General features: G+C 35.1%; 1 protein-coding gene across 1 annotated transcript in view; it reads right to left on the bottom strand.

Moving 5' to 3' along the window:
- EFCAB11 (EF-hand calcium binding domain 11) overlaps nt 1-14,787 on the bottom strand; it is a 58,456-nt gene that overhangs the window by 35,881 nt on the left and 7,788 nt on the right. Inside the window, exon 4 of the mRNA XM_014947009.1 lies at nt 14,494-14,593. Within this exon, the coding sequence (XP_014802495.1) occupies nt 14,494-14,593 (100 nt within the window). The remainder of the gene's footprint in view (nt 1-14,493; nt 14,594-14,787) is intronic.

Genomic DNA, 14,787 nt, shown 5'->3' with positions numbered 1-14,787 from the left:
CTATCAAGAATGCTTCATGATTCCCCATTAAAGCTGCAGTGATAAATAATAGTTCCTTCAACATCTAAAAGTCCTCTTACAAGCAAAACACAAGACTATGAATGAGTTCCCATGAAACTAAGAGGCTGTATAAGGTATCTTATTCCATTGCAAGGTCATGCAGATTTTGAAATGGAATACCATTATATGCACTAAATAAGCAGCAAATGTATATATGTGCCTCTGTAGGCTTCATTATACATTCAATTTGGGGCTTTATGTATGTTTAAAAACTACATGTAAGAAAGGAGTAAATACAGGCTTAACACATAACCTGCTTCTATTTCTCAGAATGAATAAATAGCATGCTTTCTGCCTCAGCTGGAAAACAACTCATATTGCTAAAATTTTAAGTTCTAGAAACTTAGGATGGTTTAGATCTCTGTTTGTCTCCAGTTTGGTTGAAATTGGCCAATGTATCAAAAATAATTAAGGCAGGATAGACAGAAAGCGTGACTTCCCTAGAAAACGAGAAACAGTTTCTGAAGTTTCAGAAGGTTAAACCAATTTAACCTGAATGACCCTAAAGACTATCAAGAATGCTTCATGATTCCCCATTTGGTTGAAATTGGCCAATGTATCAAAAATAAGACAGAAAGCGTGACTTCCCTAGAAAACAAGAAACAGTTTCTGAAGTTTCAGAAGGTTAAACCAATTTAACCTGAATGACCCTAAAGACTATCAAGAATGCTTCATGATTCCCCATTAAAGCTGCAGTGATAAATAATAGTTCCTTTAACATCTAAAAGGCCTCTTACAAACAAAACACAAGACTATGAATGAGTTCACATGAAAGTAAGAGGCTGTATAAGGTATCTTATTCCATTGCAAGGTCATGCAGATTTTGAAATGGAATACCATTATATGCACTAAATAAGCAGCAAATGTATATATGTGCCTCTGTAGGCTTCATTATACATTCAATTTGGCAAGATAACATCTCAGTTCATGCCAGTGAAAAAATCCTAATCATGTTTCATAAACAGATTAAAAAAATTTAAGAAATGTTTATGAGTTTGTCACCAGATTTCTTGACATTATTAATTGAGCTCTGGACCTAAATTAGCACTTCTTGCTACCAGAAACTGTATTAACTGAAGTACAGAAATAAGTTATTTCCAACTTCTGTGTAGGTACTTAGGTTTTCCACCTCTAAAAGTGAAAATATAAAACAATATAAAAGACAAAAATGTCCAAACGATTACAAGTCATTACAATGAAGAACAGTTAATGTGCAAGAACAGTATTTTCCAAATGCATTGAATTCTAACTACTAACACTGCTTGGGGGAAATCAACGATCTCTGAGCACCAATATTAGCCCCTTGACTTCAGAAGTCATTAAAATTCACACCCTCAGTTATCTTTAGGCATATATGTGAAGTATGACCATTGTTTACTTCCTCCTAAATGAAGGGCATTAGGAAATGCAAAACGAAATTCACTACCAGAAGGGGTTGACTATGAAAAGCTTCTAGTCCCAAACAATCAGGATTTTAAAAGTATGAAAACCAGAGGAATGAGTCTGTAAAACAGAACAGCTGTTTGAAAATATATGAAAATAAGCATAAGACACATTTACTAGAATCAATCTTCAGTCAAAAGAACAACACAAAGGTGAGGGCCAGAGAACAAATTAGTTAATTACAGTCTTGTTAATTAAATGCATCAGTGACTCCTTACTGACCTTGTTTTAACTAGATGACTCCAGACAAGACTCCATTTGAACTGTTTATGAAGGCCAATTTGTCAGCATAAGAAGCCAGGAGGAAAAGAGTAAACAGTTGACATAATTCTTTCAAATAAAACTTGACATGCCCTTTAAAATTATGCTTAAAAGTTTAATTTTTTCAGAATTATTGTTTTTCACTATAGAATTAATATAAAGAAAAATTTATTAGCTCCTTAAATTGGAATAACACTCATGCTCAAAAATTCTAGTCACAGCATATTATGTATATTTATGCATAAGCAGAAGACAATGCCACTATGTATTTATATTCACTAAATTAGGTAAAGAATTAACATTGCATTTGGCATTGTAGCACATATACCATATTAATGTTACTCATGGGAGAAAAACCCATCAGATAAAGACCGACAGAAGGAGAAGAGAATTGGCCACCAAGTTTGCAATTTAGATGTGCAAGACAAACAGCTTAGTATTTATTATGTGAAGCAAGAGACGCTGTCAGGTACAGTAGAAAGATGAATCAAAACTTCATCTGTCAAGAAAACGAGGGTTGTTCATTTGTTGATTTCCTAAAAATATTTGATTCCAAAAGAGATTACCAGAACTAGAAGTTCATAATCAGGGGGCAAAGACACACTCATAAAACACAGTAGACAAGCTGAGTAGGAATACACAAAAAAAAAAAAAAAGTCCTTAATACCAGATAGTTATAAAAGAATCATTAATTGCTAAATGTACTTAACAGTTAAATTACAGAGATCATCAATATTTCTCAACAGTAAAACTGCATTCTAAGTATGGAATTTGCCTAACTTTCAGCAAAGACTCATAACTAGCTTGGAGAATAGGACTTCAAATCATGAAGGACTTGAAATAACTTCTTTACCTGTTTCTGCAGGCTATTTGGCAATATGGAGTGATGGGTTACCCTGATTGGAAGATCCTAATTTGTTTCCCTATGCTTTTTTTTAGTGTAAGAAATGTGACCTCTGCAAGTGTTCGAGCAACCCCAGGAATATACTCCATGGCTTGTAAAGTGAACACGTATTCTGATGGCTTCTGCATATGTAATTCTGACAACAGGCTTTCAATAGCTAGTGAATCAACTAATTGATTGAAACATTACAACCCACCAAAACTGGTTTTGTTGAAATTGGTTTGCAGTTCCCAAACCAATTCCTTCATAATTCCTGAAAGAATCAAACATTTAATCAAACTCTGTAAAGAAAGCACTTTAACTGGTATAAGAGACTCCACAGTGGATAAAACCCCCAACCCTATGTAGCTAGAAAGTCCTGGCGAATTCTAGATTTTTAGCAGAAATTTGGAATTGGGGAAGGAAAAGAAGAGGGGAATCTCTGTTTCTGAGCTAACCAACAGCCTGGACATCAGCAATGGGCTTTAAAGCTCTAAAGCCTTTCGAGTTTTTTTTCCTATTCCTAGTTAATAACCAGCATAGACAAATAAAGAAAGACAGGAAAAAATAGCTGTGAATTCATAGGTATGGGGTGGAATGGGACGAAAAATTAGAAAATATGTGACTTTAAGAGTGTAGAATCCAAAGACCAATGGGGTGAGAAATTGCCACGAAAGATCTTTTTTGCAAAGGAAAAGAGAATTTGGTGTGAATCAATTACCTTTCCTACAACTGCTCCATACACAAACACAGAGTAAAAAAATCTGACACCACAATTTCTGAATGGAGGTCTAGAGTGGAGCAATTAAGGCCTTTTCACAGAACACTCTTTTCAAACTAAGTAATAACACAAGAGGGTATGTTTCTCCGGGATATGTGGCAGGTAAGTACTCTGAGTGCTCAAGGATGATATTAACAACAGATCCTAAATGGCCAGCATTTTATTTGGAATATCTAAAAATTGTTCACAATGACAGGAAATGAAATCCTCTTGACTCTGCTGAATCAACGGATTGAATAGGGCTTTCTCTGTACCAGCTCTCTGGGAATTACTCTGAAGTTCTATGTGAAAGCCCCATATGCTCTTTCTTATGTTTAGAAGCAGTGTATTTGTAAGAGAAAAAGCAAGGAAAGGCACAGAGATCACAAATTCACAGAAAGAGTTTGTCAAAAGAACTGGTTATGAAGTTAACAAAATCTGTTGATTCAAATTACCAACAATTCAACACTTTGAAATTTTATCCAGAGCACATCAGTGAAACTCTCAATCACTCTTTTAGCTATATTGTTCTGTCACCAAATAGTCACACTAGACAATCTTTGTTGGGAGAAAAAAAATCACCATCTATTGCTATCTTTTTTGGCAAAGGACGTCTTACCTAACATTGCTTCAGGCCTGATGTTGATTACTGACCCACATGATAATACTAATCTAACTCTGTCTAATGGAGAAGAACCTTTTGCTTTGGCACACTGACTTCTTTTTTACTATTTCAGCTTGTATTCTCTGACAGTCTTAATTTGATTTTCCAAAAACTTCGAGGACAGTCAATTCCGTATCTCTGTCTAACTGAGATACATACCACAGGTCTTACAACTGTGGAGGTGTTGCATTCTCAAAATACAACCTCAGGACCCAGAGAAACATAACAGGTTAGGTTACTCAGGGCCTTGTCAAGCTGAGCATTGAATATTTCCAGGAAGTAAGATCCCACCACTTCTCTGGGTGACCTATTCCATTGTTAATTATCCGCAACAATGAAGGTTGTTTTTCTCATATTCAGACAGAATTTATCCTGACACAACTTGTACATGTTGCTTCTTGTCATAGTACATGCTACGCTGGGTTTTTTTTTATGATTGTATGAGTTTGGGTACTGAAGACTCCTCTTCTGCAGTATCACTGATGTACCAAAACACAAGATGCAGCACATGCTTAAGGGTATCTGTAATCTTATTTTTTCTATGATTCCATGATTAAAAGGGAATCTTTTCTTATTATCAAAATTATTTGAAGTGAATTTGCAAATGTACAAAAGGTTTGGAGGAAAAATTCAGTGATTACATTTTAAAAATTCAGAAATCATTTCAGATTATTAAATCTTCCAGGATTTATGGCATTACACTTTTCAAACTTTTGAGAGAAATATTACAACAAAAGAATACAAAAGTTGTAAAATGTATTAAACAAATAATTCTGTGAATAGTTGAGCTAACCACTCCTGATTTCCTGTAGATATGCATCTTATGATTGACTAACTTGAGAGTCTATGACGAAATCTTTCTCTGAAGCTTCTCTGCAGTTGGGCCTTTATAAGGTCTTGCTTCCATGTAGAGTTTGTGATGCTTGTTAAGACTCATTAACTCACATAACAGCCCTTTCCTCTGTTGGGGGCACTTAAAGCATCTCTCTCTTCTTTGTTCACCTATTCTTATGAAATTTGCAGAAATCTAATTATTTATTTGATCTTGGCTCTTTGTGATATTTTGCTGAAACCAGTCTGTAAGTTCCAAAGGTATCAACGAGAGGACACCCGTTATCCTACAAGCCTTGTAAGTCAAGAAACTCACAGAAAATCTTGTAAAGCTCAAACATGAACACTTTTATAAACTTTATCAAATTCAGGAATATAAGCATTGCTAAGAACAAATACATAATCAAATGCTATTAATAATATTTTATCTTTAATTTAAACAAAATAGAAAAGATGAAGGAAAGGGACACTGTGCAGCTATGCCATAAACAGTATATGCTGCCAATTAACTTGAGAGCATTTATTAAATCAAGTAATAACTTAGTCTGTCATGTTAAAAACAAGCGCTGTCATCAGGTATTTCTTTAAAATAGCTTTTAAGTTTTGTCATATAGACTTAATATTACAATATCCCCTTTTCAATTCTGTTTACATTCTAATGCTGAATAGTTTCCTCAAAATGCAGCAGAGATTGTAAGAAATAAAGAACAAAACCTAAACTCAAAGAAAACTGGCTAACAACTTGACAGAAGGCTGTTCTTTTATTATGTCGTAGACTGGCTCATTTTTATTTTTGTCACAGTTTTTTTCTACTATAAAGGGAATCTAGACTTTGCAAACACTTCCTTGCTACTGCAAAGAGTTATTGCTATTTATATTATCTACTATTCATACTATGTTATTTTATTATATTCAGTGTGGTTTTTGCCTCAGTCTTTAATAATACTGATAGGTCTTGGTACTCGGTACTTCCCAGTCCCCCTGAGCTGGAGGACCACAAGTGTGAGAACAGTGACCTTCCAGTTGTGGACACTGAAATTGTAAGGGACCAGCTGTATCAGCTGAATGTTCACATGTCCATGGGACCTGATGGGATTCACCCCAGAGTTCTGTAGGAGCCAACAGATGTTATGGCAGGACACATCTCTATCACCTACTAAAGGTCTTGGGAGCCTGAGGAGGTCCCTGCTGACTGGAAGCAGCCAATGCTATTCCAATCTACAAAAAAGGGCATGAGGAAAGTCCCAGGGAACTACAGACCTATTTGTGTAACCCCAGTTCCTGGAAAAACCATGGAGGAGATTATACTAGGCACTATTGAAAGGCATTTCAATATGCATTCAATAATGCAATCATCAGGCACAGTCAACATGGGTGCACAAACGGAAAGTGCTGTTTAACTAATCTATTATCCTTCTATAATAAGGATATTAGTGGATGAAGGGAAGGTGGTGGATGTAGTTTTTCCAGATTTTAGTAAGTCTTTTGATACTGTCACTCACAGCATGCTTCTGGACAAGTTGTCCAGCTGAACATATTTTCAGCCTATCAGCATACATCACAGAGTACACTTCAAATAAAAGATGCAGTTTATTTTGCTAAAACTATTTTATCCTTAACACTGGAGAAAAATCTACTTTAAATAAAAAGTATACTCTGAAAGAATTTGAGGAACATTTTCCCCTTCAGGGTAGAGGTTCAGCTTTGGATGAAAATGAACAGGAATTGATGTCTTCTAATGGCTGTTTAATAGTTTATTTGAAATTATCTTGGTGGGGTCCGTCTTTTTCCCAAGTTCTATCATCCAATGCAATTAAAAAATAATCAGCATCTGTGTAGGTAGTCCCTGCAAAGAGATCACCAAACTGAATACATAAAAGCTACTGCTAAAAGAACTGATTCATATTTGAGGCATGTTGGCAGGTGAGAAAAAAGATATCTGTGCTGGTATTATCCCAGATGTTATTCATAATAAAAATAATTAACCTTTTATGTTGTCAATTTGGTATATTTTACAGCTGCCACATTCAAATATTTTTAATTATATGTCAAAGTTTTATTTCATTTGTAAGAAACTTACTTTAAAAGACAGCCCCAAGGATATGACCAGCTAAGCACTTATTGTGGCAATAACAGACTTTAATAAAGTTATATTGCCATGGGTATATTATAGTAACTGACCACATGCCTATTCCATGGCATTGGAAATTAAATGGATACATATGAACTAAGAATGTCTTATGTTAAAATAAATTATCTGCACTTCAAGGACCAATGATAGGACAGTGTGAATGGCAGGAATGAAAACTGAGAGGTGTGAACCAGAGACTTATTTAAATTTGCTAACATAATTGCAAATTCTTGTTTGGACATACTCTCAAAACCAGAAAAAGTATAAATTTTCAATTTAAACACAAACTTAATTTAAACTAATAACTTTCAAAAATATTTTCAGATTTATTGCAAGTAGTATTTTTTTCCAAGTTAGAAAAAAGTATGTTGAACTATTTGGAAGGAATGAGCGTGTAACACTCACATGCTGGGTTTTGCTCTGAAACCCGCAAAAATTCATATGTGTGCTTATGTAAATTGTTTTAGCAGTCCCCTTCTCTTCAGTTAAAGTGAATTTTCTGTAGGAACGGGAAAATAGATACATCTGGGTCATATCTGCAATAAATTCTATTTAAAATTTTTTGTTAGGAAGATTTGGTGCCAGATTTATTTGTAGTGAAAGCTCCAGCATGACCTGGAGCATGGAGCTTTCACTAGATGTATAATGGCTTACTGCTCCATAGGAACTGTACGCCCAGTTCCTACAGGATTTTGCTAGTGATGTTTTTCATTAGACAAGTGTTCGAACGAAGGAATACTTTGAATTTACAGTAGTGTACTAGGTCTGGCTGGGATGGAGTTAATTTTCTTCACAGTAGCCTGAATGGGGCTGTATTTTGGATCTGTGACTAGAAAAACAACAGTGTTGATAACACACCAGTGTTTTGGCTGCTGCTGAGCAGTCCTTGCACAGCCTCCAGGCTTTCTTTTTCCCACTGTGCTCCCCTAGTGAGTAAGCTGGAGGTTGCCAAGAAGTTAGGAGGGGAGACAGCTGAGACAGCTTACCCAAACTGACCAAAGGGATGTTCCATACCATATGAAATTGGTTGCTCAAGCTGTAAGGAGACTTATGATATCACCGATTGTTGCAATAAAAGAAAGGCTGAGCTAGTTGAGGCTATTCAGCCTGGAGAAGAGAACACTCCAGGGAGACCTTTTTGCAGCCTTGCAATATATAAAGGGGGCTTATAAGAAAGACAGAGAGAGATTTTTCACCAAGGCCTGTAGTGACAGGACAGGGGCAATAGTTTTAAAATGAAAGAAGGTAGATTTAGATTAGATATTAGGAAGAAATATTTTACAGTGAGGGTGGCGAGACACCGGACAGGTCGTCCCATCCCTGGAAGTGTTCAAGGTCAGGTTGGATGGGGCTTTCACCTGATCTAGTGAAAAATGTCCCTGACTATGGCAGGGTGTTGGACTAGATGATCTTTAAAGGTCTCTTCCAACCCAAACCATTCTATGATTGTACGACACCATGCTCAGCAATAAAAGCTTGAGGAAAGGATGAGGAAGGAGGGGATGTTTGTGCTTATAGTCTTTATCTTCCCAAGTAACCATTAGGCATGCTGCTTTCCAGCAAGCAACCTGCCAATAAGAAGTAGTGAATAAATTCCATATTCTGCTTTGCTTCACTCTTTAAGGTGTCTTTATCTCAACCCACGAGTTTTCTTGCTCTTGCTTTTCTGATTCTCTCCCCCATCCCGCTGTGGGGGAAACTGGTCAGTGACTGGGTGGGTGCTTAATTGCTGGCCTGGGTCAACCCACCACAAGTAGCAAAGCATGATGTTAAGTAATTGGATTACAAAATTGGTAACGGAGTTATATGTAGGAAAAACAAGACAAAAATCAGTAATATTACCCAAAAGATACATCTATCTTTATGCGTTAATTCAGGATTCTCTACAAAACGTTTTCAACTACACGTGTCCTGGTTTGAGGTAAAACAGAACCAATTTTCTGTTCAGTAATTTTACTTTTTAGCTAAGCCTCTTCTAATTCTCTGAAATATTGCAGAGAAGCTGTTCATTCTCAGAGTGATAAGACCAAGGGATGGTATGCAGAGAGGCTCTCGCTTACACTTACTGCTGTAACAACCAAGGGCAGCTCACTTTGTTATATGCCCCGTTGGAGGGTCGGAAGCCAAAGAGTGTAGAGGGGTCGCACCTGCAGGGAGGAGCGGATACTTCCTCGCAAAGTATCACCCCACTTAGGCAGAACCTGAAACACATACAGCTTTAATTGTGTGTCAGTTCCCTGTACAATGAATCACGAAATAGGTACTGCCTAAAAAAGAACTTGTGTTAGGGTACAGCCCTGCAATACAAAAATAATTCAATTTGACTCTGAGCATTGTTAGTACTTTTTTAGATTAATTATGAGGATCTCCTCTTTTTTTCCCCCCAGTTCTTATTTCTTATCTCACAAGGGTGAAACAGTGTGGGTGTTATAAGACAGTTGTTGGATTTTTGTCCACCTCACAAATGCCAGCTAAGGACAGATAGGAGAATCTTTCTATCTTCCTGGAGTAAGATACTGGTTACAGAATAATAATCTTAACTCCAGTCCCTGATGGGAGATAATAAATAAAGATGCTGAGGCAGGTCCTTTACACTTTGATGGTGGGTCTGGTTTACCACCTTCTTTACCAGTTTTAGGGCAATAGTATATTACCTGTGGGCATGGAACAAGCTTTTAGCCCATGATTTGGAAAAAAAAAAGTACATACATTGATATGCGTGGGTAGACAAAAAATGGATCTTTTCTATTAGAGATGGTTCTCAAGAGATAAGGGAAAAGACTTGTATAGGTGATGAAGTGTGATAATATGAAAGGCTGCAAGACAGTTGCTTAAGAAACAAGAACAACAAAGGAATAAACTACTGCAGGCATCACCAGAGCTGGAATGACATTGTACTGTGTACTATGTTTCCATGGCAACTAGCCATAGGAAGATGAATGTCTCATATTCACGGTGCTCTGCAGTACATGTCTATAAATCAAACTTGCATAAAAGAGCATAAGATTTCTTCCATGGGGTGGCTCTGAAAACCAGGTTATTTTCTCATTACTAGATAATTACATGAAAGAAATACGAGACAATTAGGTCATTTTTTCTATGGAAAGTACCAATACATACAAAAACACTAATACACCTCTAGTGTGTGATCCTATCAATCTAAAGGCACAGCAGCATAAAATGTCATGATCATGAATGCCTTCTTTTCTTCCTTAAGATCTGATTTATGCTTGCTAGCTTTAAAAACTGTATGAGACTTTTCTGTCCACTTTTGGTTTGTAGGACATTTTTCATCATTTATAGGTTCACTCACATTCACATGTGATTGGTTTTCAGCTTACTTCTGTTACTATTTCCATTATCATCGTCTGAGGTTTTAGCATACAAATAACCTATGTTTTTTAAACAAATGGCACAGCTAAGAGAAATATTTTCTCAGCAGCAGTAATTAATAATATTGTATAATTCAAATATGACATATTCACAACAAAAATGGAAAACAGTACTTGAAATATTTTTTTAAGAATTTGAATTCCACTTTAAAAGACAACATGTTCACTTACAGACAGCCATTTATCACAAATTATTATTGCAAAGGTCTTGTCACATTTCATATCCATGTAGCTACCTGCAAAACAGCAGCATTATTATAAATAAATTCTTGTGTGTGCTACCCATTAAAAAGAGCCCCATCATGAAAGAACATATCATCACACCATTTACCTTAGCAGGTACTGCTGCAACTCCAGTGTGTAGAATGTTGAGTTTTTATGTTACAAAGGCATTTTAATCAGGTGCACACCAGGTGCATGATAAGCACTTGAGAATTTTGTTCAATATAACTGCAATATTAGCTCAGAAACAATAAATGTTACAGTACTGTTCAGGCAAAATTATGGTCAGTTAATACAATCAAATATAAACTGAAAACTCACATTTTGCTAACTTAGCAACAGCTAAGTGCAGTATATTACTGACATTTGTGAGAAAATAATCCCTTAGGAGAAAGAACATCTACATTAAGTATTAATTTATCACTACAAGATGAATATATATTTGTTTGGTACAATGCCAAAGGAATTAAGAAATAAAAAAATCCCAAAACACCCACTTAATTCAGTTAGAAACACTGTTGAATGAGGCATCTTTTTTCTTTCAAAAAATGGAACATTTAACACCATCCCATCCTGAAGCTCTACCACCAATTCAAATTCATTCACTACATCTTTACACATTTATAAAAGAATACACAATATCAAAGTAAAGTAGCGATATTAACTATGTTTCATAACCCGTTATTCCAGTAAATACAGTGCAGCCATTGCTAGTAACAGGCCAGAAACTCTGCACTGAGTTTGCAAGGTCTGAAGAATGAGTCTTGTCAGACTTTGAATTTGTTTTACCTGCCTGGAGCTTTTGCTTGCTTTATCTGTAACAGCAGTGCTTTTAAGGACCAGGTGGTTAGGCCTAGTTTGTTCTTCTTATCTTTATACAGTATAAATACAGCTTTATATGGACAGTAGTAACAAGAATTTCTTCTATGTAAAATAAAATATTTATGACTTTAAGATAATGATGTAGAGAAATACAGACATGGTGTGATAGCAGAGGCCTTCGGATGTAAAGGCACAGCACAGTATAGAGGAGGACAGGCATGGGGTGTTAAGATACAGTCCACAGGCTAATGCTGGAGGACCAAGACAATAAACAACTCACCAATGCAGACAAAAGTGGGTTTATGGATGACAAAGAGAGCAATGAGCAAATATCTAAAATATGCAATACGTGCTATATAAAGTAAACTTGGATGCAACGCGGGCTTGCAAATCAATGAAGAAAGAGGAAGACATAAACTGTGTTGGAAAATATGTAAAAATGACCCAAAGTTTATGCTAGAATGAGAGAGAAGAAAACATTGATATGACTGTCATATTCCTCTTTGTAAAGAAGTCAGGGTAATGGCAACTCACCATCCCATGCCTGCCTTGAACCTGTTAACCTCAGACCAAGAGGGACAGTGGAAGACTGAGAATAACAAAGGAAAAAGAGGTAGATGTTCGGAGGTATATAATCAGAGGTATATAACATATTTAACCACATTGCGACTTTTTGCAGCATAGTATTCTTTATTTTATTTTTCTTTCTTTTTTTTTTAGTTATTAAATCTGTACTACTTATAATTCTTTGACTAGACTGCTAAGATTTCCATAGAGAACAATAAATTTTGGCTTTTTGTAGCAGGTGTGTCTCCTTTGCAGACATAACAAGATTTTGAGCATAACAGCTGTTGTACAGGTAGGTTAGAAAAATAATCTGTTATTCCTTAGCTTCTTACTCTATTATATTAAACAGTTTCAGACTATTTTAATATTAATAAAATATATGAATGATAAATACAATAATTCCATTTTCAAGCCTTAAGTTTGTTAAAATCAATTCAACGTGTATGGATGCCTCATTATGAGCATTTTGTACAACTACAAATCAAGTCTACTTGATCTGAAAGCTAAATTACTTCCATGGGGTCCTTCATTCTTAATGCAAATCAATTACTGATACTCTCCCTTCCTTGTTTTCTTCATAGCTTGAATACCCCTGTTAATTTTTATTTCATTTATACGTCTAAGAATATGTTGACAATTACACTCCATAACAGAAAATAATTCCCTGCTCTACATGGTAAGCAGAGAAGCTAAATATTATGTTTGTGCCTTTAACTGTTTTTACTACTTCACTTTTCTTTTAGCCCTTGTGACACTAACCACAGACTTAGCTTATTCTGTAGCATTTTACTTCATTTAAAGTATAAGAAAATAATACATCCAACCTTCCAAATTAAAGGAATACCCCAGTACATGACATGGTTTGGAGACAGCATTTAATAGGTAAGCAGCAAACTCCTTTTTCATACAACAATTCGACAAAGCTTGAAATATACCATTTAATTGTGCAATTTCTTTCAAGACCAGCAAAACAAACATGCAAGCTTCTTCTTGATAAAGAAATTCTAAAGAACCTATGTTTCTTTTCAGGTTTCACACCTCATTTATAAATATGCAATCCTAAATTTCATTTGCTGGACTGTAATAATGTTAGCATTAGAGCTACTGTTGATTGTGACATGTCTTCTTTACTAGATACAGCGTATACCATAATATTTGGCTGAAATTTCCTTCATTTATAAATTTATCATGATTAAAATTTAAATTCAAAATTTGGTAGTTTCTTTGACAGAAAGATGGGCCAACATTTTTCAGAACTATTTTACATTATGAAGCAGCCTTATCTGACATTTTTTCAAATGAGAAATATAACAAAAAAATATATGTGAAAATGCAAAATAATCCAGTATGAACAGCAACTATGTATGCTTTTCTGACCTAAAAAGCACTAATATTCAAGCAGAACATTTTAATCACTGGACAGAAAAATTGGACATTAGGCCCTTCACAGAAGTCCTTAAAATAAAATATTAAAAAAAGGATAACATCTCAAGCTATTCTACTTACATTTTCCTATTAATTTCTTGACAGTATACCAAAAGTGATAGTAAAATCACTTGGACATAAGAAAAATATACCACATACCTTTTCAAACCTTCTCAAAGTAATTATTCTCCTCAAAATATGTGACATTTTTAGTGCAAAAACACAAGAGTGTCATCTAAGACCTTAGGCACTCTACACACTGATTTTGTCATTGTATGCCAGTGGCTTGAAAGACGTACAGACCAATTCCTCTTCTGCGATAACGTTCTGTACCACGACTCCAGGTAAGTGCAAAAAAGAGTAACAACCCAAAATCCAACCCCACCTTTTAAAGATGGTGCTCAGAAAGCTATCAGATGCCATGTCTTCAAAAGTGAAGGCATTCTCTCAATGACTGAGTTAATTCCAAATAAATCACATCACAGAAAGAAAGTTTTACACTTTGCAATGCAATGTTTTCCAAAACATTTTTTAAATAATGTTTACTGGCAATTGCAGAGGAAAAATAATTATGATCTGCAAATTACTCTCAAAATTTTATTCTTCCACTTCTGAACCAATCTCACCTTGCAAGAAATCTCACCAGTACTGCTTTGCAATACGCATTACAGTTTAACTGAATTTTTCAAGAGACAGCTCTTGAATAGAGATTTCCTGATTAAGGAGGAAAACGTAAAAGTAGATAATTTTAGGCTTTTTACAAAACATTACAGACAACAAATTACTTTCTGTATCTGATAATACTTATCATTTTAATTATAATTATTATTTTATTATTTGTATTCATACAGTATATATTATTATTTACACATTGTTTATCTTTATAATATAGTGAACATAATGCACTGAAACAGTAATGTGCTGAAGCTTATATCTCCAGTTGCATGATAGAATCTAATCATTTCAATTAACTGAAATATATACAACAAAAACCCTGCTATCCAGGAATAAAGATGTCTTTGTTAGTCTTACCTGAAGGCTTGAACTATGATTCTTTCAGATAACTTAGCAGAAACAGAATTGAAGGCTTTCTTGAAGTCTTCAAACGTCAAAAATCCTCTATTTTTCAAATCTAGATTAGGCAAGAGAAAAAACAGTGCAAATCAAGGGTTTTTTTAAACTACTTAATACTATTTTCTTTGCATGTGAGCTAATCAATTCACATTTCCAAAATGATTATACACCCTTTAAGTTCCTCTATGTGGAAAGTATTTTAGCATGCCTACATTATATAGAACAGTCTAAGAAAGATTTTATACTGACAAT

Source organism: Calidris pugnax, unplaced genomic scaffold, assembly GCF_001431845.1.
Source record: "Calidris pugnax isolate Ruff unplaced genomic scaffold, ASM143184v1 scaffold127, whole genome shotgun sequence".
Classification (NCBI taxonomy): domain Eukaryota; kingdom Metazoa; phylum Chordata; class Aves; order Charadriiformes; family Scolopacidae; genus Calidris; species Calidris pugnax.
This window is presented reverse-complemented; position numbering and strand designations above follow the sequence as displayed.